The following is an 18,587-nucleotide window of genomic DNA, read 5'->3' on the forward strand; positions in this document are numbered from 1 at the left end:
GAAGATATCTGGCCCTGGGCTTTTGTTTGTTGGGAGATTTTTTTTTTTTTTTAAAGATTTTTTATTTTATTTATTTTATTTGACAGAGAGAGAGATCACAAGTAGGCAGAGAGGCAGGCAGAGACAGAGGGGGAAGCAGGCTCCCTGCTGAGCAGAGAGCCCGATGTGGGGCTCAATCCCAGGACACCGAGATCATGATCTGAGCCGAAGGCAGTGGCTTAATCCACTGAGCCACCCAGGCGCCCCTGTTGGGAGATTTTTTGATGAATGCTTCAGTCTCCTTACTGGTTATGGGTCTGTTCAGGTTTTCTATTTCTTCCTGGTTCAGTTTTGGTAGTTTTTGTGTCTCTAGGAATGCATTCATTTCTTTCAGATTGTCAAATTTGCTGGTGTATAGTTGCTCAGAGTATTTTCTTATAATTGTATTTCTTTGGTGTTCGTTGTGATCTCTTTTCTTTCATTCATGATTTTATTAATTTGGATTCTTTCTCTTTTCTTTTAATAAGTCTGGCCAGGGGTTTGTCAATCTTACTGATTCTTTCAAAGAACCAGCTCCTAGTTTCATTGATTTGTTCTACTGTTCTTTTGGTTTCTATTTCATTGATTTCTGCCCTGATCTTTATTATTTCTCTTCTCCTGCTGGATTTAGGCTTTCTTTGCTGTTCTTTATCCAGCTCCTTTAGGTGTAGGGTTAGGTCATATACTTGAGACATTTCTTGTTTCTTGAGAAAGGGTTGTATTGCTATTTACTTTCCTCTCAGGACCACCTTAGCCATGTCCCACAGATTTTGAACAGTTATATTTTCATTTTCATTTGTTTCCATGAATTTTTTAAATTCTTCTTTAGTTTCCTGGTTGACCCATTAATTCATCAGCCTCCATGTATTTGAGTTCTTTCCAACTTTCCTCTTGTGATGGAGTTCTAGCTTCAGAGCATTGTCCACCTTCTACATTTATTTTTTATTTCTTTTAAAGATTTTATTTATTTATTTGACACAGAGAGAGAGAGAGATCACAAGTAGGCAGAACAGCAAGCAGAGAGAGAGGGGGAAGAGGCTGCCTGCTGAGCAGAGAGCCCGATGCTGGGCCTGATCCCAGGACCTTGAGATCATGACCTGAGCCAAAGGCAGAGGCTTAACCCACTGAGCCACCCAGGTGCTTCTACCTTCTACATTTAAATTCATTTTTTTCTTTATGCTTTTTCTCCTGAAAAAAAATTTTTTTTTTTCCAATTATAGCACCTTTCTTTCTTCTTCGTCGTTGTCTTCTTTTTCCCCCAGTGGCTGTTTTAGAACTTATTCCTGTGGTCCAATTTGGCATTAAGTCATAATTTTTCCTTTATTCTGCTTTTAAAAAGCCCTCAGATCACCTAAGACAGTGCCATGATGTTGGCAGTCCATAATTCTTGTTAATTAGCCAATATCAATAAATATGATAGTCCCTAACCAGTTAAATCCTAGAAGAAAATTGAGTTCAAAGCAGAACAAAATATCACTCTGTTTAGTAGGTGTTCCATTACTGTAAGATGAGCTTTACTGGTTTTATTGTATGTATCAAACTTCCTTAAGTCTATTCTTTTTTTCTCCCTCACTGAGGCATTATTTATTACAGCAAAATACTTGAAAATAAACTAAATGCTTACCTTAGAATTCTGAATTATCAGTATGTATGCAAGTCTAATGTTCTTTTTCGATTTGTTACTGCTAGCCCCTCTCTTTATACATGGCTAATGCTTTTACCTGGAGAAATACCTTTTATTTGATGATCCAGCCATTGTTCTCTAATATGCAAATACTGTATTCAGATACTAGCTTTATGGGACTTTATTATTCTTCTTCATACTTGCTTACTTTTTTTATTTTTATTTTTAAAATTTTTATTATTTTTTAAAAATATTTTATTTATTATTTTTATTTATTTTATTTTATTTATTTATTTGACAGAGAGAGATCCTGTCAATCCTAGGATCGAACCCTGAGATTGTGACTTGGGCCGAAGGCAGAGGCTTAACTCACTGAGCCACCCAGGGTCCCCTACAGATGCTTACTTAAACAGAACAACGTGTGTGAACATTTTACACCTCCAAAACACCCTGCATGTTTTCTCAGATGAAAAAATTATGTGTCCAAAGTCACATGATTGAATCATGATTTGAACTGAGGCCAGTTAGATATAGAGGCCACCAATTTTATTTTATTTTATTTATTTATTTTTTAAAGATTTTATTTATTTATTTGTCAGAGAGAGAGAGAGAGCGAGCGAGAGCGAGCACAGGCAGACAGAGTGGAAGGCAGAGGCAGAGGGAGAAGCAGGCTCCCTGCGGAGCAAGGAGCCTGATGTGGGACTCGATACCAGGACGTTGGGATCATGACCTGAGCCGAAGGCATCTGCTTAACCAACTGAGCCACCCAGGCGTCCCGAGGCCACCAATTTTATACTGACTTTCCCTCCTTGCTGATACTCTCCCTGCAGAGCACAGCTGGCCTCTTCTCAGACAGAGGGAGGACTCCCCTTCTGAGGCAGAGATAAAGGTGAGCATAAACGCTGTACATTTGCAAATTGGAGTCCTTACCAAAAACTCATGAAGTTTCATATCCTGGTTGTTTTCTGATGGTGTTTTCTCTCAACACCAGGTGTAGTAGGGCATAACCCTGGAATTCACTTGTGTTTAAACATTCCTGACTTAAAATTAAATATGTCAGTTTTAATCTCTTCTCTCTTAGTATCCAGATGCACAGCAGTTTTAGGTCAAGACGGAGGACATTATCTTCACTAGGCTACTAGTGTTGACTTTTATTGGGTATCTTTGCCAGAATATGGTTCACTTCATGTCTAACTCCATTTCATTTATCCTCTTTATTATTTTTGGCTAGTTTTTCTTTATTCTTTTTTTTTTCTTAATGTTTTGTCCTTTCTGAAAATTTTTGAGTGAGACTGCTAAGTCACATGAGTTAAAAGATAAAGGAATTGATGCTGGAGTTCACATTCTGAAGATTATCCATTGTCTATTTTATAAGATTGTTTACTTGTCAAGTGAAAGGAGCATGGTGGCCCTGAATTTTTTAAAAAATTGATTTCCATAGATTACTTTCCTAGATCTGCTTCCAGTAGAATCAAAATCGTTCTCCTTCAGGGGCACCTGGTTGGCTCAGTTGGTTAAGCAACTGCCTTTGGCTCAGGTCATGATCTCAGGGTCCTGGGATCAAGTCCTGCATTGGGCTTCCTGCTCAGTGGAGAGTCTGCTTCTCCCCCTCTCTCCACCCCTTCCCCGCCCCCTGCCGACCTCCCCCGCCCTACTTGTGGGTGCTCTCTCTCCTCTTTCTCAAATAAATAAAAGCTTTTAAAAAGTTATTCTGGTTCATTAGTTATTATTTTTTCTCTTGCATTGGTTTGTCTAGATGTATCCAGATTCCTCCTGGGTTCGCATGTTTAGGTTGTTTGTAGACTGAGGTTATTGGTAGCAGGAACTCCTGGAGAGATCCATGGAGGAGGGCAGTCTGATCATGCATGGTCATCTACTCATTTCTTATGATCTTGTAACAAGTCCCCCTTGGATGGAACTTGACTTTGGCTTGTCTTTTTACCTTTGGTGTCTTAGCATAGTGTCTAGCAAGGTAGATAAGGTAGCAAGAATGAAAATGTAAGTTCTGTGTAGCCCAGGACCACACCTACCTTGTGCATTGTGTACTCATCCCTTAGCACAGTTCCCAGATGCTTAGTAGGTGAACAATAAACACATATTGAGGAAGCAGAAAATTGGGTGTCTGATTTGCTTGGATCCCTGTTCTTACATTCTCTGATGTTCATAGTTTGATATATGGCTTGAGTTTAGAAGTAAAATCTTGATTTGGTTATCCAAATGTGCAAGCTTATTATTATGATTGAAAGATTACATTTTATATAAGATAATGCCTTGTAATTTATTATTTTCCTCTTACCTTCAAACCTCCCACACAATTTTTAAATAGTCCTTGTAATGAGGATACTTGAGGTGTATTTATCCACCTCGTTGCTATGGATGAGTGACTGGTGACTTTGTAGAGGCTAAAATGTAGGCAAGTTTAAGAATCATTTTAGATGAATTCATGCATGATCAAGCCATTACAAGTCATGAGAGGAAAGAGGCATTTATGGCATAGGTCATTATGTGGTTGAGGTCAGCATCACCAAAAAACTTTCCCTTGCAGGTGCTATGTGGCAGGGGGCAAATACGGTTTCAACTGAATCTGAAAGCTTATTTAAAAATATTCTCAGTTCAGCAATGAAGCAGGTGTGCCTACCACTTAAGCATCAATTTTCTCAGGAGCAATGTTTAGAACCTAAGTGACTTGCGTGGTTACTAGAAGAATGAGGTTACTGATAAAAATTATTTCCTTTTTGCTGGGGATAGTTTTAGTAGCATATTATCATTGCTTAAAAGAAATTTTCTCAGAGGAAACAGGTGTTAGGTGCTTATTAGGATAGAGGTTTTATTTATTTATTTATTATTATTTATTTTTTTTAAAGATTTTATTTTTTTATTTATTTGACAGACAGAGATCACAAGTAGGCAGAGAGGCAGGCAGAGAGAGAGGGGGAAGCAGGCCCCCTGCTGAACAGAGAGCCTGATGCGGGGCTCGATCCCAGCACCCTGGGACCATGACCTGAGCCAAAGGCAGAGGCTTTAACCCACTGAGCCACCCAGGCGCCCCAGTATGGAGGTTTTAAACATTGAGGGTGTGAACAAAAGACCACATCATTCCAATGATTCTTTGGCAGTTTCTAAAGAAATAAAAAATACATGAACTTTACAAAATATGAATGCCATAGAACTTTAAACAATTTATTTGTGTGATTTGACATAGAAATGTAATGTTTGTTTTCACTTATGTATGGTTTATCTTAGTGATAGTTAGAAGCTTTTAATAGTGTTTGACTTTTATGTGGTAGAGGTGTGGTTTGCATTTCAGGTGCGACAGGAGTATACTGAGGCTTTTGAGCTTCTGAAAATAGTGACAACTTGTTTGTAAGGTAGCTTAAATTTTTCCCTTGGCTTGGGTAGCATCTGTGCACCTTCACATTGGCACTTCTCCCACATGCTTTTTGAGAGTCTCTCAGTAGAAAAATACTTGTCTTGACTCTGTTGTGCAGGAGATGGTCAGCAGTGGAGTTATGAAGACAGGAAGTGAAAGAACAGTGGCTTTCACTATAACTAAATGTTCTTTGACATGATTTGCACTTGGTCCAGCTTCTTCTCTGTTTCTTTTTTTTAACTTGCTGTTTAATAAAAGCAAAGTCTTTTTTTTCTTTTTAACACTTAGAGTCTCAAACCTAAAAGGCAACCGCCTGTCTTTTCTTAGTAATAATCTGAGTGACTTTTTAAGACTAAAGCTGGGCACAGAAAGAACCTTAGACATTGAATCTAACTTCTCTTTTTATAGACAGGGAAACTGAGGCCTGAAAGTGAGTTGGTGAGACATGCAGCTAGTTCTAGGCCACCTCATGCCCTGGACTCTCATTACTATGATCCTTCCTGGGGGCCACAGTGACCAAATGGAGTAGCAGTGTATGAGAGAGTGGATATTGGGAAGGAAGGGGAGGCGCAAAATTCTGGGACTCCAATTCTAATACAACTTAACATTCTCCTTCCCCTTAATTTACATTGTAAGCACGCATGTTGCCTTATAACTGGGATAGCTGCAGCATCATCATATTTGAAAACATTCCCAGTTTCTATTCTGCCCATATCCCTACTCATTTAGTGAAGGTCCATGCATGCAGGAAACAAGGAACAGCAAAGATAGCACTTATAATTTCATTCTGTCTTATGTTTGCTTTTTTTAATTCTAAGAGCCACGGATGTATGAGAGCGTGTTTTTCTATTCACATTTGCTTAATAATTATTAATACTTATTTTTGCTTAATATTTAGATAAGCATAGGTTTATAGGTTTCAAAGCCAGTTTATTAATTACTTAAAATAGTCAAGTTGTCAGGTTGGTTATAATATGGGTTGTCAGCAGGTTTTTCCTGTTTGAACCCAAATGCTACTATGGGTGAGAAGAAAGGTTGGACTTTCTAAGGCTTTTCAAACGCTCAAGAAATTTTCCAAAGCGTGTAATATTCCAACATAGACTATTTTGGTTACATAAAAGAATTGCAGTCAGTTACATTGATTGCTGCGTAATTAGGGAAGAATCTTACTCAGTGTTTTTTATTACCCATAGAACAGAATAGAGACTGGACTGAGAAAGGGTAGTTTATCATGATAGGAAATAGATCAAGACTGGCATCATCCTGTAGTATCTATATACTAATACTGTTAAAGTGACTTCATAGCACCATATTTCTTTTTTAAATGCTAGAAACCAGTGGAAGTTCAAAGAAGAAATAGTCATCATCTACATTTCCAGCATCTAGGATGAACCACTCAGCATTTTGATAAGTCTGCTTTTTCTATCTCTTTTTGTTCTTCACTAATTATACAAGTGACGTGAGTGGTTAGTGAATAGTGAGCACAATAATACGAGTAATACTCTATTTTAAATACTTTTATATGCTTATACAAATTTACATAGAAAATATAAAATATTTTTTGAGAGTTTTTAAATGATATTATATTGTATGCCCAGCCATCTTTATATTCTCTTCCCTTAGCATTGGTATTTAGCAGTCAATAACTAAATGTTTACTAGAGTAGGGTGTCTGGGTGGCTCAGTTGGTTAAGCGTCTGCCTTTGGCTCAGGTCATGATCCTAGGGTCCTGTAATCGAGTCCCGCATTAGGCTCCTTGCTTGGCAAGGAGCCTGCTTCTCCCTCTGCCTCTGCCTGCCCCTCCTTCTGCTTGTGTTCCATCTCTCTCTCTCTGCCTCAAATAAAAAATAAAATCTTTAAAAAAAAGTTTACTAAAGTAAAAATTGAAGATCAGCAAATAAATTGTGTATATATTTTATCCAAATTGAACTTGTTTTTGTTTCTTAAATAGCTACATTTTACTTCACTCCTACGCCTTTACATATGCTGCTCCTTGTGCCTGAAATGCTCAGGTCCCACCTCAGTTGCTGTTTCCTTGGCAGCCCTTTGCTGATTGATTTCTGACGGAGGGACTTCCTTGCTCCATATTCCCATGCTTCAGGGCATGGCCCTTTTCAATACTCATTTCCATTTAAGAATGTTCATTCATGGGCATCTTTCCGGAATACTGTTAATCCTTGAGAGCAAGAACCATATCTGCTTTTCCACTCCTATATTCCTAGTGTCCAACTTATGGCCTTGTCCTTAGTAAGACTGAGTAAAGGTTTGAGAAATTGAATTATGAGCATGTTTTTACTACTTTGGAATGCAGTTCAAATGCAATAACAGTCCTTTCATAGGTCACTACTGCCTCTTGACACTTCTTCTCTTAGTTCCTATCCCCTCTCCCTCCATTGCCCATCCACATCCAATCTTGTCTTTTTAACCTCCAAAATATGTATCATAAGTCTGCTCTTTTTTTTTTTTTTTTTTTTTTTAAGTAAGGTCTGTGTCTCATATGGGACTGGAACTCACAACCCTGAGATCAAGAGTTGCCCGCTCCGCTGACTGAGCCAGCCAGGTGCCCCAAGTCTGCTCATTTTATTCCATCTCTGTCAACACCAGTGTGGTCCAGACTACCATCATCTCTTGCCCTGGACCACTAGAATAATCTGGTCTCCTGACGTTCATCTTGTCTCATCCAAGGAAACAGAACAGACTAAAATGATAGCCTATTATGTGATAAGTACTGTTTTGTGAAACTGTTTTCAATTCTTATTTGCTGCACTGTGAGGGTGTATGTGTAAGTTGTGTGTGTATGTGAGTATCTGAGTACTTGGTTGCTCTATAGAATGTATTTCTTATTATAGGATATGGTCAAAACCGTTGGAAAGCCATTGTCCTATACTGGTAACTCTGGAGAATTCTTGTGCTCTGTCAGGATCAGAAGACTATGTATTTTTCATTACCACGTGACCCTCTTTTGTATGTGTCTTTAAAGGAAACATTCCTTTAAAATAAAAGAAGTGAAGTCTTTTGAATAAAGCTGTTTGGAAGTGGTCCCATCCTTTCTTTGTATGTTCCTCTGTCTCTCCTTTCAAGTTTAAATTATATAGGTCAGCGGGTAAAATCTTCAGATATAGGTACTCAGACTGAATTTAACTGTAATTTTTCTGCTTTTATTCACTTATGCAAATAAGTAAATAATTGTACTTATTTATTTACTTATTTATATTATTTTCCTGCTCCGTCTCCCTATATTGTTCACGAATATATTTCTTAGTCTTTTTCTTCTCCTTCTTATATTCTTACCTATTTTTGGCTTCTTTTCATGTTTATAATATTAATATTATTATAACACTGCTCTCATTGGAAGTGTGACTTTTGGGAACTTAAAAATGAAAAGCCTAAATACTGTCCCATTACATGCTTTTCTGGTATATGCCTGGTGTGAATTGCATTTCTGGACCTTTTTGTATCTGCTCTCAAAAGGACAAATAATCTTCAGTTATCACTTGGAAGCAAACTGATGTGTGGGTTTAGGTCTAAACAAGCCTTGTGGTTGTATTAGAGAACTTTTCAGTTGCTCTGATCTAGTTGCACACTGCAAAGGAGAGGTCAAGAGACCTCTAACGTCAGCACCCCCTTCACCTCCTCCTTCAGTCTTGGGTAGCACATGGAGCTTGTCTAAGTAAGACTGAAAATAAAACAGTCATTTATCTTTCTCAACCATGAAGCTTCTTCATCTTTGGACTGTGTTCGGCTCCTTTTGGTCTGGTAGGGTAGCGTATCTTAATGTCTCGCTATTTTGTTTCTCATTGCATGAGACGATTTAGGGATTGCTTATCCCTAGAAAATCTGAAAATTAGTCCAGTGGTTATAGGGTGAGTGTTGGTAATTATTTGTATTGAATCCACATGCAGTGGTTTTTTTCTTTTATTGTTTTTTTTTTCTTGATCTATCATAGATTTCATTGTTGTATTAGGATCAGTTTGGCTGCTGTAACACAGACTCATATAGCAGTGATTTGGACATGATGGAAAGTGGTGGGTCTCTCATTTAATATAATAGTTCAAGGGTAAACAGTGCAGCACAATTATAGTCCCTCCATGGTGCTGGGAATCCAGGACCCTTCTATTTTGTTGCTTTGCCATCTTTATCTTGAGATGGCTACTCCTGCTCCTACTACTCCATTGTTACCATGATATCAAAAAAAGGGAAGCAGGAAGGGCCTCCCCGTTTTCTTTTTCAGAGCACAGTGTGGAAATTTATCATTTTTACTCATACGGTATTCATCAGATATAGTCACATGGTCACAGTTAGCTGCAAGGGAGGCCAGGCAGCCATGTGTCCCACTAAAACTTGTGGGACTGTGGAAGAGAACAGATGTCAGAAGTGTGAGAAGCATCTCCACCGTAATAGCCAACAACCTGAAGGGATTTACTTTTGGACTGCTTCTTTGTTTTCTAACTTACAGCTTTGTGAAGAGAGAGTTTCCACTAAAGTTATCAAGTGGACTTCAGTTACTGAAAAGAGTTCATCTGAGTTAGTGTATTTGCCTTTGGGATTTAAATCAGATTTATTCCACTGCTTGTAGGGATGCATGTGAAATATATTAAGAGATGAGGTGGTTTTTCCTTAACTCTTGCTTTTCCTGTGCTGCTTTTGTTTTTTCTTTTTTTTACCTTTTTTTTGAGGCTAATTTTGTACTTGTTTTCAGGTATGGCACAGTCACAAGGCTGGGTGAGAAGATATGCCAAAGCCTTCTGTAAGGGCTTTTTTGTGGCGGTGCCCGTGGCAGTGACTTTCCTGGACCGGGTGGCCTGTGTGGCCAGAGTAGAGGGAGCATCAATGCAGGTAAAAACGGATGTGGCTTCATTCTTTATAGCACATGCTTCATGGTTTCTTGTGTACTAGCAGTGGGAGTTCTGTATATTATTTCTGTGCTGGGAACTGAAAAGTTTTAAAAAGGCCTTGACCTGAAATTTAACTTTACTAAATTGTTTTAAAAGGTCTTTTAATGTAATCATATTATAAACAGGGTGGAGGTGAATAAACATAATTATCAAATCGTTCTCTATATCTGTAGGGTTTTTTTTTTTTTAGTTTTTATTTTATTTTATTTACTTTAATATGGTAAGTAGAGATTCTAAGGAAATTTTACTAAATGACACCATTTTCTGTAGCTATGACCTGGGATTTTAAGATATTTTAATTATATTTGAATCCACACTTAAATATCCTTTGATATTGTATTGATAGTGTAGTCGTAGGATGGGTTTGGGTCAAATTCAGTTACTGTGTGTGTATGCATATATATATATGTATATATATACATAGAGTTACTATATCTATCTCGGTATCCATATACATATTAGTATGCATATATATGTACTTACACCCAAAGTATCTATATATGCATAAAATATATTTATATACAAGGGTGTATATATACATAAATACACATATGTGTTCATGTATATATATGTATATATGCATATGTGTATAAACATACACACTTTCAGTAGGTAGAATAGTGTAGAACATTGGTCCCAGATATTCTGGGTGTGTTCTTTAAGTATGTTGCTGATTGGAAAGATTAAATGCACTTTATGTTGGAAGAATTTTGCAGTGGAGATTTCCAAAACTTATGTGCAAATAGTCTTCTGGAATAACAGGGAAGACTTTGTTCTAAGTTGATGCTAATAACCTAGCTGTATGAGTAAGTTTATGTAATTAAGATGATTTTGCATTTTGTGATATGGTTTGTTTTCTTCCATTGTGAACATGTATTAAGTTCACATTGTTCTAGATAGCTGTATAAAACAAATAAGTAAAATGAATATATAAACTTTTAAGAGCTTAAAGTTAAAGTTATATAAAGAATAAACATTTATTTATTTATTTATTTATTTATTGTTTTTAGTCAGAACTAGTTCCTTAACTAGTTTCTTAACTCCAGCTTTGAGGAGTTAGAATGAGTATGCATTTTAAAATGTAATTATTGTATTGAAAATCAGATCTCTTCCTGAGTTCTGGTAGTGAGTGCTATTTTGCTATACAACCATTACTATACTGAGATAGATTTTTCCAGAACACAAAGCCTTCTTACCTTGGATCTAATGATATTCCAGAGGATCGTGCAACAAGCATAGTATCCTAAACTTGATGACTTAGGCCAGTATAGACCCACTGAATATCTTTCTTCATGGCTTGTGCTAAGAGGGAATTCAGTAAAAAATAAAAGAAATTGATTGTCTTATGAAAAGACAAGGCTTACCCCCAGTTAAGAAGACAGTGAAGAAAGTGTTAAATATTAATGTCATTCTGAAATGCCAGTCTGTTAAATCGGATTTTTTGCTGCAGGTACATTTCCTGCAGATACATTTCTTACAGTGTTCCTGGGCCCTACTCCCAAGAAGTCAAATTTGTTACCTTGTAGTTTGTCTGGTATATTATGTAGAATTTCCTTGGCTACTGATTACAGGATAAGAGCTTGAATTGAGTTAGATATACAGGAGAGTTTATTGGAAGGTTTATTATGTACCCAGGAGGAAGGCAGAAGTGTGACAATCAGCAGGGACAACTGGAACCAGGGATTTGGACACCGCGGGGTGCTCTGTCTTCTGTGTTTCTGCCGTCTGTTTCTGTCTGCATCTTTGGCTTCGTTCTCTCAGACCGGCTTTCTTCACCATGCTGGGCACAGGGCTGCTGGCAGCTCTCATGCTTTAAGATGCCCTATTTCGTCACCACTTGAGAGAGATCTCTCCTCTTGCCTTAATTTTACTTTGAAAGATCTTGGGAAAGGACTGTGATTGATTGTTTCAGTCATGTAGCCTCATCTATACAAATATAGATCAACTTTGACCCGTGGGTTAAGGTGCCATGATTGGCCCGACTTCAGACAGGTACACAGCCCTAGCCAGGGCTAGGCTCAATAAGAAAATGACAGAATATATTTGAATCAACTTTCGGGGTAAGGAAGGGGTGACATTTCCCAGAAGAGAGGGTATGCTATTTTCAGAATAAAAGAGGAAAGGATATTCTGGGAAGAAAACAAACATATATGTTTATTACAGTTGGGTCTGGATTTTCGGATTTTTTGACTCCTTCTAAGTATAATAGAGAATTTATCTATAATTTCATTAGATATTACTAAACCATACTTAAAATTATTTAGGAGCAGAAATTATAATAATGGGATATAGTGATTAATTAATTAAGCATTTTTGAAGACATCTTTGCTACTACACAACTTTGATGAACTGAACATGTTTAGACTGTGGAATTCAGCAGAATTTTTGACCAAAAATTCGACAAAAATTCTTGTCTTCAAATTTCTGTAATGACACAAGTACTAAATAGCTGGCAGGGTGTGTGGTCATGACTGGAAGTCCCCGAGCATCCTGCAAGGAACACACCTGCTCTTATTGACTCTGAGGCCCAAGAATTATATCTGGTATTTGGCAGTTGGTTGATTTGTTGTGAAGGAAGGGAGTTCTCTGAATGTGCAACGATGCCTTCTTGTACCAGGTTTAGAAGTGAGAGAAAGGGAGAAAAAGCAAGTGGCAAGAAATGAAAAGAAGTGTGGAGAAGAAGAGGAAAGAAAGTTACCTAGATCGGTTGGGTGATAGAGGACGATGGAGAAAATGAGACTGGTACAATCAATGATCAGGAGGCAGCGTGGCAGAGAGGACCAGTGTGAAAAAGACTCAACATGGAAATGTGCTCCCCTGAAGGCTTTGCTGGGCCCCCTTGTGAGACCTGCCTTGAACGCTGACATAGCTCTGTGGCATGTTTGTGTGCAGCACCATGAGACATGTCATTCTACATCTCAGTATTCATTGAAGGACTCTGTGCCATTTTTTTTTTAAAGATTTTATTTATTTATTTGACAGACAGAGATCACAAGTAGGCAGAGAGGGAGGCAGAGAGAGAAGAAGGGAAGCAGGCTCCCTGCTGAGCAGAGAGCCCGATGCGGGGCTCAATCCCAGAACCCTGAGATCATGACCTGAGCTGAAGGCAGAGGCTTTAACCCACTGAGCCACCCAGGCGCCCCTACTCTGTGCCATTTTGAAGGAATTCATGTTGGTGTAGGTTACCAGTCTTGAGCATCATTCATTGTGCACTTTAGAATACATGTGTGTTCAGGTGGAAAGATCATATCTAGTCATTTCTGTCATTTCAAGTATCTGAATCATTTTGTGACTCAGGAGGTCATTTTGAGATTTGGACAATAATGAAAAGCAGAGGTAACTTTGAGTTGGAATAGGGAGTCATTTATCAATGGCTAAGAAGTGTGAAACACTATTTTAGGTGTGGTGGGGGATGGCGAATCAGGTATGGATTCTGTCATCAATGTACTTTTACTTTAGTAGAAGAGTTTCAAGGCTATTAACCCTGAATAATGGATACGTTTTCAGATGAGAAGGTATCAAGCTGTCAGATATATTTGGCCAGTGCCTGGTACTGAAATGAAAACTGGTTTGCTTTAGCATACTATTTTGGAGCATAGATCTGGAAGTTTTAATGTGGAATAGAGTGGTGCCGAAGAATAATACCTTGAGCCCTTTTATTGTTGGTCATGGTATTAACTTTCACTATAGCAATAAACTACCCTAAGATTTCAGTTGCTTGCATTCAGATCATTATTTCTTACTCATGGGTCGGTAGATTAACTGTAGTCACTCTGGACTCTGGGTTTGGTTCATTCTACTTCATGTATCTGTCTTTGTGGGACCTACACTGAAGGAGCCATGGCTACTTGGGGGTATGTTTTCATGGGTGATAGCAAGATATCAGAGGGTGAGTAGAAACACTCAGAACCTCTTAAAGACTGTTCAGAACTTCGACTCCTCTGTTCAAATAAGTAAGTCATGTATCAAAACCTAAAGTCAGTGAGATTGGGAGTCATGGCAAAGTCAGTGAGATTGGGAGTCATGGCAAAGTGAGGAGGGAAGGAAAAAACTGAGTAGGTGAGTATACCTACTATAGCCACTATGACTTCAATGGTATTTGGTTGACTTCAGAGGTAATCTAAAAAGTTATTTTTCACCTTTGAGTCTACCTACAATGACCCTAGTCTTTGAAGTCAAAGACTGACAAGATTGGAGTAGATTGAAATTTTGAGTCATTGCATTCTGGAATAGGTTGATCCATTTTAGATGTCTTTAAGCTGGAAGTCATCCAGGGCCACTTGGATCATCACTTTAGAGTGACTTTTCATAAAGGTCACTCTGCAACTTGTAGACATGTTATTTAAGAAAATCCAAGGACTGAAAGATCAGATCTCATTAAAGAGATATATTGTACCAGTCTTTTGGAGTGTATTGAATAAATGCTGTTATAGCAACATTGGAAATCACTTTGGTAGCAAATTTTTCATGAGAACTGTTTTTTATGTCTTTTTAGAATTTTGCTGGCTTGGGATTTAATAGGAGAAGCTTGTTTTCAGGATTCTGTCTTACAAGAAATCTTTATTTTTTGAACACTATGGAGTAAGTTAGGTTTCCCAGCATTAATTTATAATTTATTAGGTATCTGAATAGAAGGACAGAGGTGGTCAAACATGAGGACTCACAGCTAGTTGAAGATAAGTCATAAATGAAAGTAAAGTTTTTAATAGTAGAATGACAATTTGATGGGAAATATGGTACAGTTTATCAAACATTTGATTTTTAAAATAAAGTTGTATAGGTATATCCACTTTATTGGATGAGATGTACCTTTTGCAATACTCTACACACAGAGAATGCTGGCAGAAATTATTGGTTAATGATTACTCATACTGAACTATTCCCCTCGAGTGCACATGAATCACTTCTACTAGTTGCTGAAAGGTTACTATGAAAGTGGATGCACTTTTTTTTTTTTTTAAAGAAGCACCGCATTACTCAATATTAATTTAACTCAGGAAATGAAGACTGATACTGCATACAGTTGAAACTACAGAGGGAATTTATGTTGGTGGAATGCAATTATTCAAATTAGAAGTTCAATTGCTTACTGAGGCTTTTAGAGTAAAAGAGGTGCCCGAGGAATAGTTTAATGACCTCATACCAAAGTTTTAGATTTTATTTGAGTGAGAATGCCTGTAGCAGGGTCACTGGTTCTTATAAAAGGTGTATGCCTTCTTCATTTAAAATTAAGACTTTCAGAAAGCAGGTATCACTGTCCTGTTTTGTTGGAATTGCTATCTGTAGCATATAGTATACCATCTTCTTTTTTCCAGTTGGCATAGCCGGAGGGGAAAATACTTGAAAATATTATTCCACAATTATATCTCTCTAGCTCAGACTTCAGAGAAAGATTTATGCAGAATAAATTAGAAAGTTAGAGAATGGGAGGGAAAATAGTTTAATCAGCATTGAGGTATTTACTAATCAATAACACACTTCCCTTGGTTCAAAATTGTCTTGACTTTCAGCTATCTGCAGATGATCCTGAAGAGATTGGTTTGTAAGAAACATCTTAGACTCCTGCTTGGCTCTTTGCAGTCATTATCTGAATTTCCTGCCGAGCTTAAAATTAAAAGTTCTGTCAAAAAAGCGAGCAAAGAGGCTTACGCCCTTTTCTTGTCACATTTATTTATTTTATTTTATTAAAAAAATTTTAAACCTGTAGAGGGCTTAATATTCAACAGTTATCATTGGTTATAACTATTATTTTGACACTCTGAGAAGCTAGATACAAATATAGACTCTTAAGGAAAGAGATACATATATTGTGATTTATGCGCCAGAATTTATTGTAGAGTTAGGGAGTTTTATGCTACCTGCTGAATTTGCACTTCCAAGATGCTGGGAACCACAGGGCACACATTTCCTGCGATGCTGAATGCTCTGTGTTCTTACTCCCCTTGGTCGTCTGCGGCTGACTTTGGAGGAAGCTGGGAGTTCATGTTGGAATGCTTTCTCAGCTGATGTGTGAGCTTTCTTCCCAAATTACCTCCGGCTCAAAAATCTCACCTAAGGTGTTTACCCATCAGGATGTTATACATTTTTATGTAGTTCTGCAACCTGTCATTAATAGAGAATTCAAATAGATCAGTTTGTATTTATAGCAACAAACATATGTGAGATTGAAACAGTTGGTGAGTGATAACTTCATAATGTCCCTTCCTGGACTTCCTTTACTTCCCATGATAGAACAGTATGCTTCTGTTTTATGTAGCCAGGGTTATATCTGTTATTTAAATGCTGACTTCATAACACTTTTAAAAAAGATGTTGAAGTAATTTTAGGCTCACAGAAAAGTTGTAAGAGTAGTACAGAGAACTCCCATGGGTTTCTGCTCAGATTCATCATTTTTCAATATTTTGCCGCCTTTCTTTTCTCCCCTTTTCTTTTCCCCTCCTTCCCCTTCTCTCTCTCCCTCCCCTTCTTTTCCTCTCTCTCAGACGTGGATATTTGTGTCTCTCTGTGTACACACCCACACACACATACGTACATACATGTATACACACTCACAAAAACATTGTTACTGAACCATTTAAGTTGCGTACACCGTGTTCCTTTAAGAAGACTTTTGTGTACTCTTCTGAGTCATGATCATTGCTGATTGGCATACTATTAGTTTTCTTTTACATAATTTTAAATTTAATACTTTATTCAGATTCCCATGGCTGGAACTTTTTTTTTTTTTTTTAAAGATTTTATTTATTTATTTGAGAGAGAGACAGTGAGAGAGAACATGAGCGAGGAGAAGGTCAGAGAGAGAAGCAGACTCCCCGTGTAGCTGGGGGCCCGATGCGGGACTCGATCCCAGGACTCCAGGATCATGACCTGAGCCGAAGGCAGTCGTCCAACCAACTGAGCCACCCAGGCGTCCCCCAACTGAGCCACCCAGAACTTTTAATACATGAAGGTATATTGACTCTAGCTAAACTATCCATTTTAAAAAAACTGAGGCCAAACATTGGAGATAATTTACCTAAGCTCACACAGCCATCAAGTTTCAGAACTGACTCCAACTAACTCTGGTAAGGCTTTCCATTTTACTAAATGATAACTAATAAAAGTCCTGCTTTATCACTGTTGTGTAATGCCTCCCTATAATAATGCTCACAGAGATATTTTGTTCCATTTTATTTTTGTTTTTTTGCAGTGGACTGATTGATAATTTATTTAATTTTGGGTGGTTCTGTGGTACTTTTGGATCTTAAACAAAGATAGAAATTAATGTTATGGTGGGAGGTAAAAGATTTCAAACTTTGAAACCTAGGTTGATGGAAAATGCCCTATTCTAGACTGAAGATTATAAACTTTATTAGGCTTCTTAAAAGAAGGAATTAGATTTCATTTTCTGGAAATATAGCAGAGTAGATATCTAGAAAATATTCTCAATGCAAAACTCATAAAAAAGTATAAATAAAACATGAAAAATCTTTAAAAATGCATAGTGATCTTGCAGGGAGGTAAGGAAAATGATCTGAAACCACAAATAAAGGGGAATACATTTCCAGAGTAGTCAGTATGCTTTGAAGTCTGAAGCTATCCTACAGACATTTGTCAATTCCTGGTAACTCAGAGTTTTGTTTTACTTGTTTGGTTTTTTTTTGTTTTGTTTTGAAGATTTTATTTATTTACCTGAGAGAGAGAGAGAGAAAAAAAGTGTGTGTGTGTGGAGTGTGAGAGAGAGCGAGAGAACATAAGACGGGAGAGGGTCAGAGGGAGAAGCAGACACCCGCTGAGCAGGGAGCCTGATGTGGGACTTGATCCCAGGACTCCAGGATTATGACCTGAGCTGAAGGTAGTCGCTTAACCAACTGAGCCACCCAGGTGCCCAGAGTTTTGGGTTTTAATAGCCACATGGGGATCAGAAGACAACGCCCTGGGCTCATACAGGGTTGGGAGGTGGAACAGAAATTCTGAATAAATTCAGGACCATGGAGGAGACACATATTTAGGGAAGGCATATACTAAAACCAAAATCTGTGCTGCAAGAAAAATTTTCTAGACTCTGAGTAGAGGGGAAAAGCCCCTAGTGGCGGACTGAGGTTTGAATTCACCTTCACTGCAATTGAAACACCCTAATTTGAGATTGTCAGTCACTTTGGACTCGCCTCATGCACCTGGTGGGAGCGACCACTGATCTTCCTGGACACAAGTTTGAGGAACAGGATCTCACAGTAAAAATATCACACAAGGAAACGAGCACTATTCTAAGTGAGAGTCCATAACATCCTTTGGCAGAATCAGACCTTAAAGACAAGCTCTTAGAACTATCAGCTGCTAAATGTAATACGTTTAAAGAAACAAAAGACAAAACTGAAAAGATGAGAACGAAAGATTATTTAAAATGGCCAAAGTACCATTTTTATCAGTTGTGCTTTAGTGTATTTTTTAAGGTATAAAAATTGTATTGTTGTTAGTTTGAAAAATCTTCTATAGTATTTGTCACATAAAATTTGCAGTAAAATGTGTAATAGCTGAGATTTACTTTATTGTAATACGGGAGGAGGAAGAGTGGAGTGATGTTCAGATGAAACGAGATTGGCCATGAGTTCATAATTTTGGACCTTAGATGATGGGTAACAGGGTAGTTTATTATACTGTTCTGTCTGGTTTTTATTATTTTTAAAAAATATTTTGTTTAT

At 37.7% G+C, this 18,587-nt stretch overlaps 1 protein-coding gene across 4 annotated transcripts in view; it reads left to right on the forward strand.

Annotated features, from left to right (window-relative positions):
- IMMP2L (inner mitochondrial membrane peptidase subunit 2) overlaps positions 1-18,587 on the forward strand; it is an 855,652-nt gene that overhangs the window by 33,958 nt on the left and 803,107 nt on the right. For 3 of the 4 annotated variants that reach the window (XM_059396560.1, XM_059396558.1, XM_059396559.1), the window contains one exon: positions 9,711-9,847. In XM_059396560.1, the coding sequence (XP_059252543.1) occupies positions 9,713-9,847 (135 nt within the window). In that variant the 5' untranslated portion in view covers positions 9,711-9,712. Of the gene's footprint in view, positions 1-2,472; positions 2,532-9,710; positions 9,848-18,587 lie in introns of all 4 variants that reach the window. The other variant, XM_059396561.1, reaches the window with a different exon arrangement.

Source organism: Mustela nigripes, chromosome 4 (genome assembly GCF_022355385.1).
Source record: "Mustela nigripes isolate SB6536 chromosome 4, MUSNIG.SB6536, whole genome shotgun sequence".
Classification (NCBI taxonomy): domain Eukaryota; kingdom Metazoa; phylum Chordata; class Mammalia; order Carnivora; family Mustelidae; genus Mustela; species Mustela nigripes.